The sequence below is a fragment of the Corythoichthys intestinalis genome, chromosome 15 (assembly GCF_030265065.1).
Source record: "Corythoichthys intestinalis isolate RoL2023-P3 chromosome 15, ASM3026506v1, whole genome shotgun sequence".
Taxonomy (NCBI): domain Eukaryota; kingdom Metazoa; phylum Chordata; class Actinopteri; order Syngnathiformes; family Syngnathidae; genus Corythoichthys; species Corythoichthys intestinalis.
In genome coordinates this window covers 43267333-43294005 of record NC_080409.1, presented here as the reverse complement: position 1 = coordinate 43294005, position 26673 = coordinate 43267333, and the positions used below count along the sequence as shown (strand labels likewise).

The 26673-nt window shown below is 38.6% G+C and overlaps 2 protein-coding genes across 7 annotated transcripts in view; one reads left to right on the top strand and one right to left on the bottom strand.

Moving 5' to 3' along the window:
* ptpn21 (protein tyrosine phosphatase non-receptor type 21) overlaps positions 1-1973 on the top strand; it is a 37824-nt gene extending 35851 nt beyond the window's left edge. For 3 of the 6 annotated variants that reach the window (XM_057859126.1, XM_057859128.1, XM_057859129.1), the window contains one exon: positions 738-1972. In XM_057859126.1, the coding sequence (XP_057715109.1) occupies positions 738-866 (129 nt within the window). In that variant the 3' untranslated portion in view covers positions 867-1972. Of the gene's footprint in view, positions 1-737 lie in introns of all 6 variants that reach the window. The other 3 variants (XM_057859130.1, XM_057859132.1, XM_057859131.1) reach the window with 3 other exon arrangements.
* Positions 1433-21372, bottom strand: fam98b (family with sequence similarity 98 member B). Its single transcript, XM_057859133.1, has 8 exons — positions 21197-21372; positions 20940-21088; positions 19090-19203; positions 17653-17828; positions 17501-17581; positions 17245-17361; positions 13032-13199; positions 1433-7117 (listed from the first exon to the last, which is right to left on the bottom strand). Exons 1-8 carry the CDS (start codon positions 21232-21234, stop codon positions 6851-6853), a joined length of 1110 nt encoding a protein of 369 aa, XP_057715116.1. The 5' UTR covers positions 21235-21372; the 3' UTR covers positions 1433-6850.
* Positions 21373-26673: the final 5301 nt, after the last annotated feature.

Here is a 26673-nt window from a genome sequence, read left to right as displayed (position 1 = left end):
ATCGATAACCTTTAGGGATACAAAGTATCACGATATATTACCATTTCGATATTTTGTTACACCCCTAGCAAGGAGTCATGAAATATGACTATAAAAAATTTTGGGGCCGCAATGTAGAATGTAGTGTTAGAAAACTGGGTCGTTTGTGATTCAACAGGACTGAGCCCAAAAAATACCTCAAATAGCACCAAGAAACGGTTGGAGACAAAGTGCTGGAGAATTCTGAGGTGGCCATCGACGAGTCTGGATCTAAAACATATTTAACACTATGGGGAGATCTTGCTGTTGCAAGAAGGCAACCTTCAAATCTAAAGAGACCTGGAACAGTTCGCAAAAGAAGAGTTGGTCCAAAATTCCATCTGAGATGTGCACGAAACTTGATGGTTATAGGAAGCGATTGCTTTCTGTTATTTATTTTAAAAGATATTTAGGGTGTCGACAATTTTGTCCAGCCCATTTTTAGCATTCGGTGTAAAATCGTGTACATTTTGGCGTTTTCTCTTTAGCTTTTCTGTGTTTTTTTCCAATCCACATCCAAGAAATAAGCACATTCATACTGAAAACATTTGTAATTAAATTAATTTCTGTGAAAAATGCTGTATTTTCAGGAAAAATTCCAGGCGTGCCAATAATGTCGTCCATGACTGTATACTAACCTGTAACATTTTTCTTGAGGAGCCAGAGCTGTTTCCGTCTAAATTGCTTCAATTTCCTTTTCGATGGTTATCCTCTCACAGATGACGGACATTAAGGCCGTGCTGATGAAGCTACGCCAGCAGAGGATGATGATGGTGCAGACCTTATCCCAGTACAGCTTCATCTACAAGGTGCTAGTTCAGTACCTCCGAAACTCCCGCCTTATCTGAGCACCTCAAAATCGGATGTGTGCTACAACACGGCTGATCCATAACTCTCCTAATCAGTATTATATTGTTTTTATACATTGCTGGATAAAGCACTTTCAACAGAACTGTGCAGTACCACCTAACTGCGTCAAAACTATTATAGCCAAGGTGTCTTATGGACAAATGAAGGATAAAACAGAAGCAAGAAATCTTGTTTGTTTCAAACTTAAGGGTTTTTTTTTTAATTAAACATTTGACTAAGTGCCTGCAGACTGTTTTTTTTTAGGATGAAGGAAAGTTTGATTGCAGTGAAACAGCTCGCGCGTGTGCTGAATTACCACAGGGTCAGTCACCAGCGTACATGCACGCACAAATTGGAGATTTTTTTTTCTGATCCAAAAAAACAGTGCAAAAGAAAAAAGTCTGTTTTGTAAATGTTCAGGTGTTAATGTAATGTATACATTTTCTGAGTGATCTGTACAAACTGTATAAAGTCATTATGATGCAAAAACTAAGTTGTGTGTCTTTGAAATATAGTTGAACAACCGCATCTTAAATGTGATTACAAAAAACATCTGGAAATGTCCAAGAAGTGAGGCCTTTTATTTACACACCTATGGCAAGGCAAACAAAACAAAATCAAACCAATAAGGCAATCACAACATTGTGCCACGTCACAGTCTACTAAAACGCTAAACAGTCACCACATAATAAATCATTAGCAATGTGAAGGTTTCTATGGATGCTTCTGTTTTGGTTAGCAACAGAAGTCTATTTGTACTTGTGCAGTTATAAGTGCTAATTCAGGTAGATTTCTTTGTATATACAGTGGTACCTCTACATACGAAGTTAATTCGTTCCAGGACCTTGTTTGTAAGTCGAAATGGTCCTATGTCGAGCAGGATTTTCCCATAATAATACATTATAATTCCATTAATTTGTTCCACAGCCCGAAAACCTACACTAAATCCTTAATAAATACTGCTGGTACTATTACAAATGGCAGTTACACATAGCAAAACTAATAAATTATAAATCAATACCGTAATTTCCCGAATATAACACACTTTTTTTCCTCCAAAATCAACTTGTAAAATCATGGTCCCCATTATACACGGGTACAGGGATGGCGACAGAAATTATATATATATATATATATATATATATATATATATAAGGGCTGTCAAAATTAGTGCGTTAACGTGCGTTAAAATATTTGACGCAATTAACGCAGATTACCCGCTCAGACAGATTTAAATGACAGTACAGTGAACTGACCACTTGTTAATTGTGTTATATGGAGTTTTGCCGCCCTCTGCTGGCGCTTGGGTGCGACTGATTTTATAGGCTTCAGCCACCCATGAGCATTGTGTAAATAATTATTGACATCAACAATGGCGGGCTACTAGTTTATTTTTTGATTGAAAATTTTACAAGTTTCATTAAAACGAAAACATTAAGAGGGGTTTTAATATAAAATTTCTATAAATTGTACTAAAATTTTTCTTTTAAGAACTACAAGTCTTTCTATCCATGGATCGCTTTAACAGAATGTTAATAATGTTAATGCCATCTTGTTGATTTATTGTTATAATAAACAAATACAGTCCTTATGTACCGTATGTTGAATGTATATATCCATCTTGTCTCGTCTTTCCATTCCAAAAATAATTTACAGAAAAATATGGCATATTTTATAGATGGTTTGAATTACGATTAATTAAGCTGTAATTAACTCGATTAAAAATTTTAATCGTTTGACAGCCCTAATATATATATATATACGTATATATATACACATACACACATATATATATACATATATACACATATATATACATATATATACGTATATATACATATATACGTATATATATATATATATACACGTATATATATATATATATAAACCGATTTTTTAAAAATTGACATGGCCATGTTGTGTTGAAGAAACGTATGTGGCCGATCACTACGGTACGTGACGTCACCATTTTGTTTCGGTAATACTTCGCTCTGATCGGCCGAACAATTTTGTCTGTGTTAATTTCTGCTTTTTTCACTCTTCATAAAGCACAGAATTTAGTTTCTTGATTGAGTCAACGTTTACTGCAGCTCCGCAACTCGGACCATAACATACGTAACGCATCACAGACGTCCTGTGTCCGTCAACTATATCTGTCCCTCGGTAAACTCTAACCCAACAGCGATGAGCTCTCTCGGATTGCCGACTTGCGTTCTTACTTTCATTTTACCGTATCAATCCATGAAGGAAACATTTATTCATCATGATGAAACGAGCAAGTTATACAGAAGCCTTTAAAAGAAAAGTCACATCTGTTTTGTTTTCTCCTGGATTCTGGTAAGTTCAAGAAGTTATCATCATATTATTACCATACATATTGTCAGTTTACGATAATGTTTTGAACTACCAATGTGCTATGCTTGTGCTGTGTTTCACCAGACAGTAAAATGACTTCTCTATATCTGTACACGAGCTCTGTTTTCTTGTATTCTTCTATTAATTGGTGCTAAAATTAGGGTGCGCGTTATACATGGGTACAATAATTTTCCCTAGATTTTACAAGTAAATTTGGGGTGCACATTATACACGGGTGCACCTTATACTCGGGAAATTACGGTAATATTATAATGTGGCAGATGTTTTTGCTTGCTGTACCTGAACGCACCGCGACAGTGATGTAGTGCGGTAGAGATTTTACTTTCAATGTTTTGTTGCTGGCGTCAACTGCGGCGGACAGTAGGCGTGTTGTGTTACACAAGTTGATGGAATAAAGAAGAAACCTGACGAAGCTTGCGATTTGACGATGTTAACACAATAATAATTGTCACCTTAACTTATAAAGACTGGCGGTCGGTGGAGTACCGTCAACACCGTATTGTCGAGACAGTTCACGGATGCGCACACCACGCTCATATTTTTCTATTATTTCCATCCGCATTTCAATGGTAAACGTCACCTTTTTAACCACCTGCACTCCGCCGTGCGTCCGTCTTCCGGCAAAACAAACTGCAGCGCTGTCATAAAATGTTTCGAGCATGTCGTCGGATATAGAAACACATGGCGAGTCAAATTTTACATCAGATGTCGAAAAGATCGTGTGTCGAAGCCATCGTATATCGAGGTACCACTGTACATATACAGTGGCGCAAATACGTTTTTAGTCAACCATTAATTGTGCAAGTTCTCCCACTTGAAAATATTAGCGAGGCCTGTAATTGTCAACATGGGTGAACCTCAACCATGAGACAGAACGTGGAAAAAAAAAAACAGAAAATCACATTGTTTGATTTTTAAAGAATTTATTTGCAAATCATGGTGGAAAGTAAGTATTTGGTCAATACCAAAAGTTCATCTCAATACTTTGTTATGTATCCTTTGTTGGCAAAACGGAGGCAAAACGTTTTATGTAACTCTTAACAACCTTTTCACACACTGTTGCTGGTATTTTGGCCCATTTCTCCATGTAGATCTCCTCTAGAGTAGTGATTTTTTGGGGATGTCGTTGGGCAACAAGGACTTTCAACTCCCTCCAAAGATTTTCTATGGGGTTGAGATCTGGAGACTGACTGGGCCACTCCAGGACCTTGAAATGCTTCTTACGAAGCCACTCCTTTGTTGCCCTGGCTGTGTGTTTGGGATCATTGTCACGCTGAAAGACCCAGCCACGTCTCATCTCCAATGCCCTTGCTAATGGAAGGAGATTTTCACTCAAAATCTCTCGATACATGGCCCCATTCATTCTTTCCTTTACACGGATCAGTCCTCCTGGTCCCTTTGCAGAAAAACAGCCGCAAAGCATGATGTTTCCACCCCCATGATTCACAGTGGGTATGGTGTTCTTCGGATGCAATTCAGTATTCTTTCTCCTCCAAACACAAGAACCTGTGTTTCTACCAAAAAGTTCTATTTTGGTTTCATCTGACCATAACACATTCGCCCAGTCCTCTTCTGGATCAACCAAATGTTCTCTAGCGAACCACAGACAGGCCTGGACGTGTACTGGCTTCAGCAGGGGGACATTTCTGGCAGTGCAGGATTTGAGTCCCTGGCAGCGCATTGTGTTACTTATAGTAGCCTTTGTTACTGTGGTCCCAACTCTCATTCACTAGGTCCCCCCGTGTGGTTCTGGGATTTTTGCCCACCGTTCCTGTTGTCATTTTGACGCCACGGGGTGAGATCTTGCATAGAGCCCCAGATCGAGGGAGATTATCAGTGGTCTTGTATGTCTTCTATTTTCTAATAATTGCTCCCAAAGTTGATTTCTTTACACCAAGTGTTTTACCTATTGCAGATTGTCTTCCCAGCCTGGTGCAGGTCTACAATTTTGTCTCTGGTGTCCTTCGACAGCTCTTTCGTCTTGGCCATAGTGGAGTTTGGAGAGTGACTGACTGAGGTTGTGGACAGGTGTTTTTTATACCGATTATGAGTTAAAACAGGTGCCATTTATAGAGGTAACAAGTGGAGCCTCTTTAGACCTCCTTGACAGCCAGAAATCTTGCTTGTTTGTAGGTGACCAAATACTTATTTTCCACTCTAATTTGGAAATAAATTCTTTTAAAAATCAAACGATGTGATTTTCTGTTTGTTTTTTTCCACATTCTGTCTCTCATGGTTGAGGTTTACCCATGTTGACAATTACAGGGCTCTCTAATCTTTTCAAGTCGGAGAACTTGCACAATTGGTGGTTGACTAAATACTTACTAGCCCCACTGTATATATGAAATGAGGCCTATACGCTATTTGAGAGCAAAGTATTGCTGCGATTTCTAATTTGATTCGCAGGTAAACCATGTCATGATAATGGCTGTCACAAGTCAAATTTTATATGTCGAATGACAAGTCAATAATTATTGTGACAGGCTTACATACAAGAGTAGACTCATTTGTAGTTCATATACCAGTGTAGTCATGTTTGTTGGACTGAAAGTGAGTGCTGCACTGAATAGCTACTTAGTATTTTGAATGAACACTATTTGAGGGTTGCTGTCCTTCAATGAAATGGAGGAATAATTATACAGTATTACAGTGTTGCCTTGAGATGAGTTTGTTGTCAGCCATGCTCATAACTCAAAACACTCATTGCAAATCATCTTTGCCCATTGAAATGCTACGAATGTGTCCCAGTCGACCCTCTTAACTCAAAATATTTGAGTTTTTAAAAAAATAACGTCCTACTTGGTTTTTTTTTTTAAACCAAGGATGATACCATAACTAAATAAAATGTAAACAGTTTTCTGCTATCAAAATAATTTGTCCTGCTTTTTCCAAAAAGTGGGGATGTAATACTATTAAGCCATACTGGGATCGACTTACAACTGTAATATCACTGATCTTTTGATAAGGGAAAAGAGGTTAATGGTGATTTGCATGTTAGCATTAAGCTAAGAATCTAAGATGCCTTTCAAGTTTCGATAAGCCAGAACTATTTTTTATAAAAATAAAACGTGTTAATTCTCTTAAATCTGAATCGGTGTTGTTTTCGTCAACGAACAATTTTTTCATGACGATGACGTCAACATGTTGAAAACGTGTCTTAGGAGACAAACTTACCGAGAAGATGAAAATTAGCCAGTTTCCGTTAAATTCATATTTGTGATATTTTATTTTGTGTGTAGTTAGCACGCATTTAGCAGTGTTTGGTCGTGTCACTCATGTGGCGTGCTGCGCCTCCCCGCCCCACACAGGCTACGACGAAAATTAAAATGGCTGCCAAAAACAACACTGATATGAATGTAATCTTCAAGTCGGAGTAGAATTCAATATTTGCAGAATTGTGTTTACTGTCAAAAAAAAAAAATCAGCTGAATAATGACTCTTATCTCAAGGCACCACTATATTCAATGTGAATTTAGAAAAGGAATAAAATGAAATACATTAAGGTTATTGAGGTTGATTGCTTGTATAAAACGGTCTTCAATTTCATAACACTTTTTTTTCTGTCAAATTCATATAAAAGGGCAACTTATTCAAAAGAATAGGAAAATCAATACTGGTACCGTCCTCGCTTGCCACCATGGTTGCGTGTCCCACCATGCCAATCTCCTCCTCCTCCCCCTCCCCACCATCCACCGCCGCCTCCTCCGCCCACCCATCTGTCACCCCGACTCTCTTGCCATCCACCTCTTCCTTGCCCATGACCTCCCCAGTTGCTGCCGCCATCTTGCCTTTTTTGCCAGGGGGGCATCTCAGGGGGCGGTGCTTCTATCTCTGAGGGGCGCCCGCCTCGGTCAGGAACTCTTCCCATTTGGACCTGATGAACATGAGCGAGTAACATGTTTTAAGGATGTAGCAGACTTTGAAATTAGTTTTTACTTTTTCCATGAACAGTGGCGCCACCAGGGGGTGGCCACGGCCACCCCTATAAATTGGTTGGCCACCCCACTGGCCACCCCGCTTGCCAGTCTATCGTTAGATTGTTGTAGCATCAGTTATGCATTTCATCCCAAATGAACGCATGTATTTTGTTTTGTTAAATGTAGGGCTGTCAAATTTATCTAATTAACAGGCGGTAATTATTTTTTAATTACGTGAAAATATTTATCACAACGCATTCGCAGTACGACTCATTCACGCATTGCCGCAAACAGCCTACAATAGGGCCGTTTTATATACAGAGTGGAGTAGATACAAGAGTTCATTGGGGCCGTGCTTTTAATTGGCAAAAGCTTTGTCATCTCTCCCACAGCAAGTGTAAATATTGTGGGAAGCGATGTGGGGAAGAATGACAGGAGTTGATCTTTTTCTTAACACCCTGTAGTGAATGCAACGCAGAGAACATATAGCATTTGCAGCCACCACACACAGTCATGGTTGCACCACTTCCCATCATGCATTTGGGCAGAACAGTTAAGTCACTACAGTATCATTTACTGATAGCTCAACAAATACACTAGATGGCAATATTTATCTTATAAGAATTACAAGTCTTTCTATCAGTGGATCCCTTTCACAGAAAGAATGTTAATAATGTTAATGCCATCTTGTGGATTTAATGTTATAATAAACAAATACAGTACTTATGTACAGTATTATCTTTCTATTCCAACAATAATTTACTGAAAAATATGGCATATTTTAGAGATGGTTTGAATTACGATTAATTAATTTTTAAGCTGTGATTAACTCGATTAAAAATTTTAATCGTTTGACAGCCCTAGTTAAATGTACACCTTATGCCTAATATATACATAACACAATAAAACAGAATTGTTGTGGAACTCAAAATGTTGACTGGACAGTTACGGACGGACTATACGCATTAAATCATTAGTAACATCAAATATTACACAATACACCAAAGTATATCAGTAGCCGTGTCCTTAAGTCTTTCTGATAGTTTTCCCCTGACCTTTTTACTGCAATAATATAATGAAAACCTGAAATTATGGCTTTTAGTTTTGCCCACCCCAAGATTTTAAGTGGCCCCATCTGGCCACCCCTATGAAAAATTTCTGGAGGCGCCACTGTCCATGAACACTAAAGAACTTTAAAGATCCTTAAACTGCTGGCCAAAAGTATTGGCACCCCTGCAATTCTTTTAGATAATGCTCAATTTCTCCCACAATATAAATTGCAATTACAAATGCTTTGGTAGTAATATGTTCATTTATTTTGCTTGCAATGAAAAAAAAACAGGAGAATGGGACAAAAAAATATCATTTTACACAAAACTCTGGTCCGGACAAAAGCATTGGCACTAAGGTTGTTCCGATCATGTTTTTTTGCTCCCGATCCGATTGTTTTAGTTTGAGTATCTGCCAATCCCGATATTTCCCGATCCGATTGCTTTTTTTTTTGCTCCCGATTCAATTCCAATCATTCCCGATAATTTTTCCCGATCATATACATTTTGGCAATGCATTAAGAAAAAAATGAATAAAACTCGGACGAATATATACATTCAACATACAGTACATAAGTACTGTATTTGTTCATTATGACAATAAATCCTCAAGATGGCATTTACATTATTAACATTCTTTCTGTGAGAGGGATCCACGGATAGAAAGACTTGTAATTCTTAAAGGATAAATGTGACTTTGTATATTGTGACTAAATATTGCCATCTAGTGTATTTGTTGAGCTTTCAATAAATGATACTGCAGCCATTCAACCCAAATGCATGATGGGAAGTGCAACCATGACTGTGCGTAGGGGCACCAATTGATATATCTTCTCTGCGTTGGGAACGAACATATTGCACATTGCCTCCCACGTTAATTTTAATTACTAAGAGTGAATGTAAGGCTTTAGCCAAATAAAAAAAGGCACCAAAGGCTGTCAAAATTCTCTCTACTCATTATACGCTGCTTTTAGCTCTATATATTGGTAAAACGGCGCCTTTATAGATTGAAAGCGACAATGCGTGAGTGGGTCATGCAGCGCATGCGTTAATTATTTAACGTGATTAATTAAGAAAAAATAATTACCGCCGTTAACGCAATAAATTTGATAGCCCTACTTTAAGCCAAAACTACTCTGGATGAGTGTAAGACATTTTGTCTGTAACGTTAACGTTATTTACAATTAGAAAACTATTTAAATAAAAAATATATATAAAAAAAAGGCATGTCCGATATTTTTTTGCCGATTCCGATACTTTGAAAATGACGTGATCGGACCCGATCGATCGGGACATCTTTAATTGGCACCCTTTAAAAATCACGTGATGCTTTTCTAATTTCTGGAATAAACTCTTTCACTCCCAGCCATTTTCACCGGAGGAAGGCCCTTCACTCCTGGCCGTTTTACTGGATTTTGACAGATTTTGCAAGGCCCACAGAAAATTCTGTTCTATTGCTATATAAACATGGAAGCCACCAAAAGAAAGATTAGACTCTCTTCTTTCAGCAGGAAAAACAAGTAAGTTCGTATCTTTTTCCATTCTTTAGAAATCAGCATTAGAAAATAGCTTTGAGCAATTTTCCAATTTCTGATGAAAAAACAAATGTGAATGTGAAAGCATACATTTCAAACATAACTTTGACTTTAACAGCTATTTTTTGCTTTAGTTACATCCCAAGCATCTGAATAATGTTTTCCTTTTACAAAATAACATAAACAACAAGACAAATAGAGCTTTTCATAGCAAAGTACCAATTTATTTACACATAACTAACAGAGAATGACGCTGTTGTGGCCGCGACAGCCGGGTTAACTTTTCCCTCATCGCCGACCGTCTCATAAAGATGGATTTTTTTTTTGTCTCTGCGGGGTCTGCTTGGCGAGCAGCACGGACTCAACGACATCGTCCGCTGCACTGGTGGTAGAGATGATGCCGATTGATCGGGTCCGATCACTTCATTTTCAAAGTATCGGAATCGGCAAAAAAATATCGGACATGCCTTTTTTTAATATATATATATATTTTTTAATTAAATCGTTTTCTAATTGTATTTAACGTTACAGATATAATGTGTTACACTCTTCCAGAGTCTTTAGTTTAAGCTTAAGGTAGGGTTATCAACTTTATCGCGTTAACGGCGAGAATTAATATTTTTTACATTTATCACGTTACAATATTTAATGCATGCGCTGTCCGACCCACTCACGCATTGTCGCGTTCAATCTATAATGGCGCCGTTTTACCCATACAGTATATAGAGCTAAAAGGCAGCGTAAAATGAGTAGAGTGAATTTTGGCAGCCTTTGGAGCCAATTTTTATGTGGCTAAAGCCTTACAATACCTCTCTCATCAATTAAATATATCGTTGGAATGTGGGGAAGAAAGGTAGTAGTTGGTCATTTTTATAACACCCTCTGTTCTTTCCCAACGCAGAGAAGATATATCAATTGGTAGCCCTACGCACAGTCGTGGTTGCACTTCCCATCATGCATTTGGGCAGAAGTTAAATGGCTACAGTATCATTTACTGAAAGCTTAACAAATACACTAGATGGCAATATTTAGTCACAATATACAAAGTCACATTTATCCTTTAAGAATTACAAGTCTTTCTATCCGTGGATCCCTCTCACAGAAAGAATGTTAATAATGTAAATGCCATCTTGAGGATTTATTGTCATAATAAACAAATACAGTACTTATGTATTGTATGTTGAATGTATATATTCGTCCGAGTTTTATTCATTTTTTTCTTAATGCATTGCCAAAATGTATATGATCGGGAAAAATTATCGGGAATGATTGGAATTGAATCGGGAGAAAAAAAAAAAAAAAAGCAATCGGATCGGGAAATATCGGGATTGGCAGATACTCAAACTAAAACGATTGGGAGCAAAAATACATGATCGGAACAACCTTAGTGCCAATGCTTTTGTCCGGACCATTTTTGGAGTTTTGTGTAAAATGATATTTTTTTGTCCCATTCTCCTGTTTTTTTTTCATTGCAAGCAAAATAAATGAACATATTACTACCAAAGCATTTGTAATTGCAATCGGATCGGGAAATATCGGGATCGGCAGATACTCAAACTAAAACGATCGGGAGCAAAAAAACATGATCGGAACAACCCTATCTGGTGGTCCTGGTCGTTTTGCTCGGTTGTTCTGCTCTGTCGTCCGATGCCTGGCATCCTTCTGCTGGCGCCCCAGCCGTGCTTTCCAGCCGTTCGATGCCACTGAATCGGGTCTTACCAAATGCGCTACTACCCTCCAGTGGCCAGTTTTATTGCTTTAAAATGGATTTTCAGCTTTGTGCTTTGGAGCTCAGTTGACTCAGAACCGAGAGATGTCTCTTATGAAAAAAAAAAAACGTCTTTGGGACACTGAAACAATTAAAAATAGAAAGTATTTATACGTTTTTGGGAGAAAATGAGTTAACAGAACCTGTTACTTACCTGTGGGACATAACAGGTAGTGGCAATAACTAAATCACACTTGCAGCCAGTTAAAATGGATTAAAGTTGACTCAACCTCTGTCCTGTGTCTTTGTGTGTACCACATTGAGCATGGAGAAAAGAAAGAAGACCAAAGAACTGTCTGAGGAGGAAACAAAATTGGGAGGAAGCATGGGCAATCTCAAGGCTACAAGTCCATTTCTAAAGACCTGAATGTTCCTGTGTCTACCGTGCGCAGTGTCATCAATAAGTGTAAAGCCCATGGGACTGTGGCTAACCTCCCTGGTCGTGGACAGAAAAGAAAAATTGGAGAGATTTCAACGAAATCCTGTGCGGATGGCGGATAAAGAACCTCGACTAACATCCAAACAAGCTCAAGCTGTCCTGCAGTCCGAGGGTACAACAGTGTCAACCCCTACTATCCGTCGGCGTCTGAATTAAGAGACTATGGTAGGATACCCAGGAAGGCCCCACTTCTGACCCAGAGACATAAAAAAGCCAGGCTGGAGTTAGCCAAAACTTACCTGAGAAAGCCAAAAACGTTTTGGAAGAAAGTTCTCTGGTCAGATGAGACAAGAGTATTTTTTGGGGGGGGGGAAAGGCATCAACATAGAGTTTACAGGAAAAAAACGAGGCCTTCAAAGAAAAGAACACGATCCCCACAGTCACACATGGCGGAGGTTCCCCGATGTTTTGGGGTTGCTTTGCTGCCTCTGGCACTGGACTGCTTAACCGTGTGCATGGCATTATGAAGTCTGAAGACTACCAACAAATTTTGCAGCATAACGTAGAGCCCAGTGTGGGAAAGCTGGGTCTTCCTCAGAGGTCATGGGTCTTCCAGCAGGATAATGACCCAAAAAACACTTCAAAAAGCACTAGAAAATGGTTTGAGAGAAACCACTGGAGATTTCTAAAGTGGCCAGCAATGAGTCCGGACCTGAATCCTTTTGAACACCTGTGGAGAGATCTAAAAATGGCAGTTTGGAGAAGGCACCCTTCAAATCTCAGAGACCTGAAGCAGTTGGCCAAAGAAGAATGGTCTAAAATTCCAGCAGAGCATTGTAAGAAACTCATTGATGGATACCGTAAGCGGTTGTTTGCAGTTATTTTGTCTAAAGGTTGTGCTACCAAGTATTAGGCTGAGGGTGCCAATACTTTTGTCCGTCTCATTTTTGGAGTTTTATGTAAAAATATAATGATTTAATTTTTTTCACTCCCTTTTGTGTTTTTTCATTGCAAGCTAAATAAATGAAGCTATTACTACCAAAGCATTTGTAATTGCAATCATTTTCTGGGAGAAATTGAGCATTATCTGACATAATTGCAGGAGTGTCAATACTTTTGGCCAGAAGTGTATGTGCATACCTTGTTGACGGCGCATGCGGTGTTCACCCTGCTGGCGCCGCTGCTGGTCTTAACCACGTTAAAGATGTCCTCTCTGGCGGCCAGCAGAGCAGCGGCGTCAACTGTGGTCTCGGCCCTCAACACATGTCGCTTAGGCTGGTAGGCCCGAGCCATGCTATCCACCTTCGCCTGAATATTAAAATGTGGATAACACATTCAAATAATAAAGACAAAAGGGAAATGTGACATTTGAAAACAACTACAAATAATTAAAAAATGATAACTAGAAGATCTCAAGTGAACTGAACACTTTAGGAATGTTGCAAGAATTTCCATTTCCTGTTCTTATAAACTGGTGAAGAAAATACGTAAAAACTGACTTTCAAAAGGAAAACATGAGAAATTCTGAAATAGGTTAAAAATAGGAAATATGTTTAGAAACAAAACATAGATATCGAAAAAAAAAATCTAATAATACAACCATAAATTCATAAGGAAAGAATCGCGACGAGCAGAAATTCTCTGAAAAAATGCATCTGACTACCTACATATCACAGAACTGCGACAAAACATTTCACTAAATTATTCTTTCATAATCTGACTAACATCCTTCAGCTCAACAAAATTCCTTCCCCCAGAAATGAATATTTTTTTCTATGTTTGACAAAACCTTGATAACTCTAGGGTCCACTATAAGCATTAAAAACAATAGCCTGTGTAACTGTGTACCTCTTCAGTTGCTACACTACAGCTACGTTGCAATATTAACAACTGTCTGCTTTATTGCTGCCATCACAGGTAATTTTCTGTGGTAACACCACACCCCAAAACAAAGGGTACAATCCCCAAAGCACTTTACATTGGCACACATTTTCTTTCACGCACACATTCACAGACCAATGTTGCATGCAAGGCTCTGCTAACCCATTGGGGGCAAATTAGGGCTCAGTGCCTTGCCCAGGGGCATTTTGACAGTGGGCAGTCGTAGCCGGGAATCGAACCGCTGACCCTCAGGTCCCAGGACAACTTGAGCTACCAACTGCGCCACAGCCAAAAGTACGACAAGAGAACGCGATGCTAGCGTTGATTAGCTGTTTTCAACTGGCAGTCGGAAGAATTTATTACCACACTATGCTACAACAAAGTTGCTATATAAGGGCAGGGCTAAATGTTAACCATTTTTACGAGGATTTTATCCACTTCAAGTTTAGAAGCAACGTAAAGTGGATTAATTATTTTTGCAAATGTAGTGACCTGTTTTCTAAAGTTAGTTTTGAAGCATTCAGACAACACGAGTTGGTGCTGTTGATGCGTGTTGATTAGTGATAAATATATATTTGATCAATCAAATATTTCTGTGTAACATCTATGCAAATATCCAATGTTAGGCTATGGACACCTGCGGCTTATAGTCAGGTGCGCTTTATAGTCCATAAATGACGGTAAATTGAAACTGACAAAAGGAATATTGTAGATGAAAGAAATGAGACTGGCTGCATACTGTGGAACTAACAGTCAGTGTTGTTAATCTTACTTTTAAAAAGTAATTACAGTTACGAATTACTTCTCCCAAAAAGTAATTGCGTTAGCAACTCAGTTACCTGAAGGTAAGAGTAATAACTTACTTGACAAAGTAACTATTGATAATTTTCATGACCAAGAACAGGTCACACAATCTAAAGTTTAAAGGTTTTTTGGGACATTTGGCCCTAGCCTAGCCTAACTAGACACAGAGGTATTGCAGATATTGCAATAACTACATAACAACTAAAGATGTCCCAATCCGATATCTGGATCGGATCGGACGCCGATATGGGCAAAAAAATGCGTATCGGATCGGCCGACACGGAAAAATTCCGATCCCGACTTCCGATCCAGTTTTTTTTTTTTTTTTTTTTTTTAAGTCCGGTCCGGGTTTTCCAGTGCACCGACTTACATAATCTATTCCAGTTTTTGCTTCGGTTTCCCTAAAATCCGGTCCGAATTTTACGCACACCTTCAACACACTACATTACCCATTACCCCCCATTATCGCAATTGACTGAGAGACTATCGGTAAAAATGTCAGCTGTGTGGGATTATTTCACTTTAAAGGACGACAAAGACGAAGAGGCAGAGTGCAACATATGCCACAATAAAGTCAAGCGTGGTGGTAAAGCTGTAAGAAGTGTTAATACAACCAAACCAATCAAGCATTTATCGAAATACCACCACAAACAGTACAAGAGTATGAGGAGTATATGAGGAGTATAAGGAGAAAACAGAAGACAGAAAGAAAGGTCATACGCAACGAACACTGGCAGAAACTTTTGCTATGCGTGACAAACTGGCACTTGACAGTCCCAAAGCCCGGGGAAGAGTCATTGCCGAAGGCATCATTCTGGATGACGAGCCATTATCTCTCGTGAGTAAAGTGGGATTAAGACGCATCGGGCAGACTTTTTTCAAAAAATATATATTCATATATTTATACTAAAACGATGTATGTATGTATGTACTTTTCCAGCGTTATTTCGCTGTGTAAATGCATTTATAATGATAAAAATATGTAGAGTATTTAAACATTGAGAAAACTTGCATTTTTTTTTCTGCCAACTCGAGGAGATTAAAATAAATGTCAAATCCACTATCCACCTGTTAGAACACACATGCAAATATAAAATATATAAATGTTTATTGAATATCCATCTTACAGTCTTGTTTAACTGGGAGAATTTGTTACAAAAGACAGGCTATAATTTGTTATCATTATGCATATACTATGCACTGGCGTCACCAAACGTGATCACACAAAACGTAAACACGCATCGCTCCTGAGTCCTCACAAATAAAGCATAAAATTATGTTTTTTTCGGGCTTGTGCCTACAAATAAAAGCAAAGCAAATCAAAGGGAGTGTGTAATAGTTAATAGTTTGAGGTTGTTTGTGTGTTTTGCTTTTTTTAATAAACAGGTCAGTTTCTTGTTACCAACCATTATGTGTTATTCCAACTCACCTAATTCAGCTGGCAAGTTGTTATCAAGACTACTAAAACCCTTTTCAACATGAGTCTGACAACTAAGTAAGGAGGCTAAATAACTTTAAACTTTAATACATGCTCAGAGAGGCCGGTATCGGTATCTGCCAGTATCGGTATCGGATCGGAAGTGCAAAACAATATCGGTATCGGATCAGAAGTGCAAAAACCTGGATCGGGACATCCCTAATAACAACCTTTGCTATGTGTGGAAGTCATTTAATGTTGCGAATCAACCGTTAAAGTTGTTAAAATTGCTCCCGTTATTGCATTAGTTCCCTTCCATCTATTTTCGACATGTGTAAGTTTTTGAAACTGTTTCATCATTTAAAGATAGATTTAAGTTAAATTTTGCCGATTTAGGGGCATTTTAGATAAAAAGTGACTTAGGTTTGCTAGGAAGGTTCTCTACAACAGAGCCTTCATGAGAAGTCTACTGCTTTAAGATGGCGGCTGTTTACTAACGCATCTAGTTCTTTATTATATATGGTAAATGGTAAATATGTTGCTAATGGCGCCGTGTCTGTCATTTGCATCTAGTTCTGTATATATGTGTGATATCTACCGAAGCATCATGTGGGCGTAGTTTGTAAGCTATTGGCTACAGTCAGGGATTATTGGAGCCACCTAGCATAGTAGCATCGTGTTTGTAACGGCGTCACACTCCCTTGCCTCCTCCCCACTCCTGCTCTGCTCTCTCGTCTCCGTGAGTCCGTCTTTCTCAGACTTTTCTCGCGTCAGCCAATCAAAATAGTAACGCGTGCCTTTCACGCCTCTGTAACGGTAACGGTATTGCCAAGATGAGAAAAGTAATTAATTAGATTACTCACAACTGAAGAAAATAACGCCGTTAGTAACGCTATTATATTCTAACGCCGTTACTAACAACACTGCTAACAGTAAGATCAGTTATGCTAGTTCTTTGTTACATTGGTCATCAAATAAATCTCAGAGCTATTAAAGTATTCTGGAGCCAAATAGTGTACTGCCAGGAGGACGTTAACCTCCAACAGTATCCCACAAACACGCTTTTATGTTAGTCAAAATGGCTATCAACAAAACATTGGCTTCATCTGAATAGTCCTGACATCACTATAAACACACACATTGGTAGAATTTCAGTACATTTTCCTACATTATGTTGGTTAAACTGTGAATTGTACCACTTTCTGGGCATTCGGTTTTGGAAGTTGCACTGTAGCTAATGGATGAACGTGCCTTGGCCCTGTCAGACCACCCGAAAGACTGAACGGTGACATCCAGACGCTTGATGAGCATCCTGCGACGACACTCGTACTCTGCAGACATGGTGGCGTTAACGCTGCGTAACGTCTCCTGTGAGAGGACACGCAAGTGGAAATTGTCATTCGTACAATAAGATACAGCACAGTACACTTTGAGTCCTAACAACTATGTTGCAGCAACTCGGTGTGATAGCACAAAACGATCCAACTTCATAGTCATCATCACCCACCCACTGTTCACTGCTGAGAGCTTTCTTCATAGCAGGTTTTCCTTCTGTAACATCAGGGCACTTTTCAACAAGCGTGTACACCTGTAGTAACACATTACACATCAGTATAATGACATTATGACCATTTCAACATAAAGGACAGAGAACCTCACCTTGTTTTGAATGAGAGAGAGGACATCCACTGCATCCTGTCCCTTACAGTTTGACATGCTCAAGGTCTGGCAGATTTCCCGCAGATCCCGAGATGCCGGACACCCATTCTGTCCCCGAATGTCATGTCGTCCGCTAATGATAATCTGTGCCGCCTGAAGCTCAGAGCTTAAAAACACTACAAGAGAAACGTTGAACAGGTGATTAGCAATCAGGTTGGTTGTGCATTAAATCTAAAAAACAAACAAACAAAAAAACAGCGGGGTGAAAACAAGGAAATGAAAATAATTTGAATCAGAAACAATTTTTTTCATTAATTATTTGCTCAAGAAAATGAATTTTAGGCATTATAATGCCTTAAATTCAAATGACTAGATTTCAAATATTTTTAGACTTTTTAAGATACCCGCGGATACCCTGATCTATAAAGAATGACTTGTCCCCCAGACCCTCACTTTTCATCTGAAAAAATGGAGACGCCTCCACTGTGCTTACGGTCCAGTGATGTGACGTCATTAGTGTCCGGAGACAGCTTATAAATTGCCCAAATCTGGCCATGCCATATTGTTTTGAGCAGCCAAAAAGAGACAGGTGTTGCATTGCAGGGTTTCCCCAACATAAAAGAGATTGTGGCGCACCCCCACACCAAAATAAAAGCCGCCACGCTTTTCAAATGAGTTTTTTTTATTCTTTTTTTTTTTAATTTTGAAGTTAAACTTGAGGTGGCATCGTACAACACAGTAGTCACGTGGTGCGTCATTCTCTGTAGGATCTACTGCAGGGAAAATAAATATTTAATCATGAAGTCTAAGTATGCATTTGTAGCCAACTTAGTCATTTTGATAGTGGGCTAAAATAGCTAATACCTATACATAAAGCCGGTGTTGCTTTCATTATAAGGCTTATACAAGGCTTTTAATTTTTTGCGGCTCCTGACATACTGTATCAGTTTGTTTTTTGGTCAAATATGGCTCTTTCAACATTTTGGGTTGCTGACCCCTGGACTACGAGATGTAAGTCGTACTATTGCTACGAGAACAAAAGTCGTATTATTACGTTGGGTAACGTAGATGTAATCAGCTATGCATTTTACGTACTGTACATGCACCGTAGCTGAGAGCTACGACATTAGCCCGGCTAATGAAATATTTCAAATATATCTTTGTTATGGTTCTTCTTGGGAAAAAAACGTGATTTTTTTTTTTTTTGCCGTGGCACGACATGGTGAGGCTGTCCGACTCCGATGCAGCCCACCACCACAGCTTGAAAAAATCCTAAGGGAAACCCTGCATTCTCCACACAAAATCTTTCCTGGTCTTTGGGTAACATGTTTGCAAGGTACCATTTTGGAAGTAATCCCTCTCACAAACACTTCAGAGTCATCAGACATTAGAGGTTCCAACTGTGTTGCTGAAGTCGACAGACGAACGGTGACTTACAGATAAATTTGAGGTAGTCTTTAGCGTTTCCGTTCCGTATTGCAGACGCGTCATAAGGGCAGCAAAGCTCCTTCAGCAAGCCCCTCATGTCCACCTCCAAGCTTTCCAAGTCATCTGTGGAGAAAGGTGTTTTTAATACAGTCTGACTTATCATCAGCGAGTCCTTTTTGATCCTCTTTCTTGATGAATTAAGGTATACGGGTGGTTAACACGACTCATTACTTTTGAAACAACAACTACTTTCAACAGCTACTTTCACTGGGGATGGCATGGCTCAGTGGTAGAGTAGTTGTCCCCCAACCCAAAGGTCGTGAGTTCAATTCTCTGCTGAACTCGCTTAAGTCCTTGAGCAAGATACTGAACCCCACATTCCTACTACACTGCACTGGTATACTGTGTATATATATATATTTATTATACATACATGCACTGGTATACTATATATATATATATATTTATTATACATACATACACTGGTGACGCAGCACCAGTAGGTAGATGGCAATGTAGTGCAGAGCGCCTTGAAAGGTGGAAAAGTGCTATACAAGTTTATTTACTTTCATTGTCTATTTGTGACAGACTCGGGGCCAAATCCAACACTGCAACTACTAAATCTGTGATAGAAATTACGTCGGTGGAACTTCTGCAAACATTTACAGTGCCCTCCATAATTATTGGCACCCCTGAAAAAGATGTTTTTAAGCTTCTAATATATATTTTTTTAATTCAAATAATGTGAATATTATTTTAATGGAAAAAAAGAAAAATCCAACAAGTGCATTCATTCAGTGGGGAAAAAAATCCCACATAAAGAAATAATTATTTGACATCAAATAATGTGTGTCACAATTATTAGCACCCCTGGTGTTAATACTTTGTACAACCCCCAACAAAACAAGGTCTGGGGACTGAGATGGCCATGGGAGGAGCTTGATTTTGTGTCTGGTGAACCATTTCTGTGTAGATTTGGCCATATGTTTAGGGTCATTGTCTTGCTGAAAGACCCAGTGACGACCCATCTTCAGCTTTCAGGCAGAGGGCAACAGATTTTGATTTAAAATGTCCTGGTATTTCAAAGCATTCATGATGCCATGCACCCTAACAAGGTTCCCAGGGCCTTTGGAAGCGAAACAGCCCCACAGCATCACTGACCCACCCCCATACTTCACAGTGGGTATGAGGTGCTTTTCAGCATGAGCATCTTTCGTGGCACGCCAGACCCACTTAGAGTGTTTGTTGCCAAAAAGCTCAATCTTGGTCTCATCTGACCAAAGCACACGGTCCCAGGCTTCAACTGGGACCGTGTGTATTTTTGTGTGGGACCAAGATTGAGCTTTTTGGCAACAAACCTTACATTAGAAACTAAAATGGTAAAGAAAAGTGGAAAATAGAATGTAAAAGTTGTGACCACAACCCAAAACATTTTGGGAAACAGTGTTTTTATATGTCAATGCGATGAAACAAACTAGGAAATACCACTTAAAACCTGGGGGAAAAAATATGTGTTACATGGTGTTACTGTTTATCTAATTTAAAAGGTCGCTGAGGATGAAAGAAGGTGATGGTGATTGCATATCTCATCCAACATTCAAAAACCTTTGTTCACTGCTGACATGTCACATTTTGAAGGACAGAATAGTGAAAATCAGACATTGCAAGGGTGTTACCGATTTGATGGGAAAATTCAGCCCTAGCCCATGGAATCGCTTTTTAAAAAAATCCAAATCCTTACTAAATTTTGTGAATGTACAGCTCTCCATTTCGGATTCAGCTCTTGTCATTGTAGCTATTAATTTTTTCAAGACTAATAGGAACTAAATAAGATTGATTTGTGTCATTTTTGGGCTCACCAGAACCGGTAGTGATATTCTCCTCCAGGTCACACAGCGGCTTTAAACGGGACACCAACCACCGGCACAAGCCCACATACTGCACCGACGACAGGCCACCCCGCGCGGCTTCGAGCAACGCCCCCTCCTCGGTCAGAGGACCGTCATAGCTGAGCGGGAAAAATATATTTAATTGAAACTGAGTTTACAGTCGAAGTTAACATGGAAAAGACAATGTAAAAGCTATGCGTTAGCATAGTAGCAGGTTATGAACTCACCCAAGTTGCTCCAAAGAGTCCAGAATATCACACTCCATCGCTTATTCTATGGTTTACGCATCGCAACGGGACAGTGTTTATGAGAGTGTGCTTAAAGAGAAAGCTGGACTTTTTTGTTTGTTTTTCAATACCAACACAATGCTACTTGCAATGGTTATACATGCTTGTTCCGGTTGTGTTTAAGGACCGATTGGAAACCAGCCGTCCAAATATGGTTCCGCCTACAAAATCAACTACTGTAATGTACATTCCAGTTACATGTTGATATTTCTTTTTAACTTATTAGATATTCAATATGGCCTGAAGGAGACGTCACTCAATGCAACAAATAACATTTATGTAAAAATATACCGTATACCTACAGTATATTTCATTGAAAACAACTTAATTATTGTCAGGGGTGAAAATGGATAGAATTTCCAAGAGAGTCCGACGTGAAGGTCGCCGCGGAGCCAGAAATATTATTATTATTATTTTATTTTTTTCCAATTTATTTATTTTTTTCTGGGGTCAAACCTCTTAAACTACTGAAATGCAAAGAAAACTGTTTTAGCACAGTTATTTCTACAACACATACAAAAACTGATTTTCATTCAAAATCGTATTTTTTCAATGATTTGCAAAATTAAAGTTAACAAAACAGCAATAACCCCAACCTCCATCTCCTAATTTTTATTTTCCCTCATTTCCTCACATACTAAATGCCAAATCTCAATTTTAACTACTTAAGAACATATATATAGTACAATTGTAGTTAATGTAAACATTTACTTTTTTGTTAAATAATAAAGATATAAGTAACATACATTCAGAAAAATAGGTACAAATGACTCATATTATGCGGAGTGAAATGGAATATATTTTGAAGATCGCGCAAACATTGACTTTTTTAAATCAAAAGGAAATGAATAAGTACCATATTTTTCGGACTATAAGTCGCAGTTTTTTTCCCTAGTTTGGCTGGGGGTGCGACTCATACTCTGGAGCAACTTACTGTATGTGTGAAATTATTAACACATTATTATATCATCATTTCACATGTTATTTTCGTGTTTTGGAGTGACACTGATCGTTTGGTAAACTTGTTAGCATGTTTTTTATGCTATAGTTATCTGAATAACTCTTAATAGCTTTGTTACGTTAACATACCGGCCACGTTCGCATTTGGTTGTTCATGCATCATGTAACATTATCATTCAGCATGTTGTTCTCTATCGTATTTTTAATTTAAATTGCCTTTCAAGATGACATATCTGTTCTATGTGTTGGATTTTATCAAGTAAATTTCCCCCAAAATGGGACTTATACTCCGGTGCGACTTATATATGTTTTTTTCCTCTTTGTTGGGCATTTTCTGGCTGGTGCGACTTATACTCAGGTGCAACTTATAGTCCGAGAAATACGGTAGCCTAACATAAATAAACAAATATACACTAGTGGTCAAAAGTTTACATACACTTGTGAAGAACATAATGTCATGGCTCTCTTGAGTTTCCAGTTATTTCTACAACTCTGATTTTTCTCCGATAGAGTGATTGGAACAGATAATTCTTTATCACAAAAAACATTCATGAAGTTTGGTTCTTTTATGACTTTATTATGGGTTAACAGAAAAAGTGATCAAATCTGCTGGGTCAAAAATATACATACAGCAACACGAATTAGCAATTTCTTGTGAGTGATTATTGACTTGAACAATCATTGACTTGAACAAGTCAGGAAAGTCACTTGGAGCCATTTCAAAGCAGCTGCAGGTCCCAAGAGCAACAGTGCAAACAATTGTAAGTATAAAGTGCATGGCACTGTTTTGTCACTGCCACGATCAGGAAGAAAACGCAAGCTATCACCTGCTGCTGAGAGAAAATTGGTCAGGAGGGTGAAGATTCAACCGAGAATCACCAAAAAGCAGATCTGCCAAGAATTAGAAGCTGCTGGAACACAGGTGTCAGTGTCCTCAGTCAAGCGTGTTTTGCATCTCCATGGACTGAGAGGCAAAAGCGGCACCTTAAGGCTCGACTGAAGTTTGCTGCTGATCACATGGACAAAGATAAGACCTTCTGGAGGAAAGTTCTGTGGTCAGACGACACAAAAATCGAGCTGTTTGGCCACAATGCCCAGCAATATGTTGAGGCCTTTAAACCCAAGTACACCATGCCTACCGTCAGGCACGGTGGTGGTAGTATTATGCTGTGGGGCTGTTTTGCTGCCAATGGAACTGGTGCTTTACAGAGAGTAAGTGGGATCATGAAGAAGGAGGATTACCTTCAAATTCTTCAAGATAACCTAACGTCATCAGCCCGAAGATTGGGTCTTGGGCGCAGTTGGGTGTTCCAACAGGACAATGACCCCAAACACACATCAAAAGTGGTAATGGAATGGCTAAATCAGGCTAGAATTAAGGTTTTCGAATGGCCTGACTTAAACCCCATTGAGAACTTGTGGACAATGCTGAAGAAACAAGTCCATGTCAGAAAGCCATCAAATTTAACTGAAATGCACCAATTCTGTCAAGAGGAGTGGTCAAAGATTCAACCAGAAGCTTGCCAGAAGCTTGTGGATGGCTACCAAAAGCGCCTAATTGAAGTGAAAATGGCCATGGGACATGTTACCAAATATTAACGCTGCTTTATGTATATTTTTGATCCAGCAGATTTGATCACTTTTTTCTGTTCACCCAATAATATAGTCATAAAAGAACCAAACTTCATGAATGTTTTTTGTGACAAAGAAGTATCTGTTCCAATCACTCTATCAGAGAAAAATCGGAGTTATAGAAATAACTGGAAACTCAAGAGAGCATGACATTATGTTCTTCACAAGTGTATGTAAACTTTTGACCACAACTGTAAGTCCAAAGTGCACATTGACAGCTAAGATGTTCTGAACCTCCCCATCAGAGTAAATAAAACTAAATATGATAAACAAGCCTCCTCAACTCTTTTGTTGCTCATAAAAAATTTTGAGCCATTTTATGTTTTTATCTTATTTTGTCGCATCAATTCAACAAGCGTTTTTTTTTTTGTTTTTTTTTTGCTGTTCCAGAAAACATACACATACGAACCAATCAGAGCTAACCATCTTTGCTGTTCACATGTCAGTATGTCAGCCAGTTGAACGGATAAATGAGTCCAGGAGTTTTGCTTTGCTGCGTGCATTCGCACATTAGCCACGTTTACATGCTGACTTTTATTCATACCGATTCAAATCATTCCGAATGGAAATTTCACATCAGCTGTTTACATGTCACTTCATCTATTCCGATCCATCGTTTACATGTGTCTGCCTTTATTCCGAAAGGACGTTTGACAACTGCCGTCTGACATGCGCAGATTAATCAAAACAAAGCGTCACGTTGCAAAACATGGAGATCGATCGTCAGAGTGCTGCTGTTTTAACTTTAACCCACTTGTTGTGTTTGTGGGGTCGTATCCGCTTCTGCTGTTTTGCTCTTTTGCCTTGTAATAGCCGGTTGTCAGCGTTTTCCACCGATTTCTAATCTGGTCAACGCTCCGGTCTATTCCGGCTTCGTGTAACCTCTCGTGAACTTTTTAAAATAGTTCACTGTTCTTCGTTTTACGCCCGTCTAAGCGAGCAATTATATTCAATTCTTTTAAAGTTTGAATTAAATACAATCTTTCCGCCGGACTCCAATTAGGTGCGCTGTGCTTGGAAGCCATGTTGCAAGTGACGTCACCACGTCAGTACGGAGCATGTGCAGAAAGAACTCAACCAGACACCATTCCGCTTCCCTGTTTACATGATATAATTTTACTTCTAATCGGTTTGGGAAAAGGAATATTCCACCCCTGTGAATCGGAATGAAATTCCATTCGGTTTGGGCCTGTTCATTCCGAATGAGGTGTTTATATGGAACACATTTATTCGGTTTGAACAAATACTCCGATTGTAATTGGAATACTTGGCTCCATGTAAACGTGGCAATTGACGTGACTCATCATCGTCAGACTCAGATAACTGCAGCAGCTGGGGAAACCTCCATGCAGTCCGTGGAATAATAATAAATATTGGTGGAAACGGATTACGCCAAACAAGCACTTTATTATGCTTGTTGTTAACACTTGTGTATGTAAATCTGATGTTGGTAGATTGTTTTCTTCTTGGAGCTGAAATGCATGTGTGGCAGCTTAGCATTTTTTTTTTTACATAGCGTTTTGAAAGTTGCTGTCATATTTTCGGAATCAAAGCAACGTGAACTGCGTTCTGGCCCTGAATCTTATACCGGAACTACGTTCCTGACCGTTCTGGCCCACTTTCACCCCTGAATATTGTACGTTTTTCGTTCTTGTACATAATATACAGTGATCCCTCGCTACTCTGCACTTCAAACTTCACGCCCTCAGTCCATCGCGGATATTTTTCAATTAAAAATAAAATAAATACAGTATATTATTGTAAAATGTTAAGATATATGCCATTACAGTCATCCCTCGCTACTCTGTGGCTCAAACGTCACACCCTCAGTCCATTGCGGATTTCTCAATTATAAATAAATAAATAAATTAGGGCTGTCAAACGATTACAATTTTTAATCGAGTTAATTACAGCTTCAAAATTAATTAATCGTAATTAATCGCAATTCAAACCATCTATAAAATATGCCATATTTTTCTGTAAATTATTGTTGGAATGGAAAGATAAGACACAAGATGGATATATACATCCAACATACGGTACATAGGGACTGTATTTGTTTATTATAACAATAAATCAACAAGATGGCATTAACATTATTAACATTCTGTTAAAGCGATCCATGGATAGAAAGACTTGTAGTTCTTAAAAGATAAATATTAGTAAAAGTTATAGAAATTTTATATTAAAACCCCTCTTAATGTTTTCGTTTTAATAAAATTTGTAAAATGTTCAATCAAAAAATAAACTAGAAGCCCGCCATTGTTGATGTCAATAATTACTTACACCAGACATGTCTAAAGTCCGGCCTGGGGGCCAAATGCGGCCCGTGGTCAAATTTCATCCGGCCCCCAGCCTCTGTCATAAAATCAATAACGTCTGGCCGCACACAGACTGCAACCAGCATATGAAGTAGCTTACACACGAAATGCTGCTCATTTACCCACTAAAAGGCAGCAGCTCTTTAACCCTTTATTGCCAAATGTATCACATTTAATACACCTAAAATTTATATTTTTTGAGGCTAATTTAGAATTTTGACATTTCTTTTCGAGAAAAAAAAAAGATGGATGCGAGTCAACACATGTATCTGCAGGTTCCATGAGAAAAAAAAAAAACGATTTGGCATGGGTTATAGATATTAGAGCGGTCATTACACATATTGATTTTGACTTTTCTTTTTACAAATTTGAAAAATAGGTTTCATTAGGACCTTATTTTTCTCAAATTTTGGGATCCACTGATAATTCCTTCATGTTGCAGGTATTTAAGGGCTAAGCAACATTACCACGTGTGACCCATTACTTCCATTTTCTAAAATGGCG

Bases quoted from the DNA above. Each gene is read 5' to 3' on its own strand.
- fam98b (XM_057859133.1), bottom strand. From the start codon at position 21,234: ATGGAGTGTGATATTCTGGACTCTTTGGAGCAACTTGG. The intron at 17,829-19,089 runs GTAAGTCACCGT...TTTCTCTTGTAG, and splicing joins AGACTACCTCAAATTTATCT to TGTTTTTAAGCTCTGAGCTT. The intron at 7,118-13,031 runs GTATGCACATAC...CATGTTCATCAG, and splicing joins CCGCATGCGCCGTCAACAAG to GTCCAAATGGGAAGAGTTCC.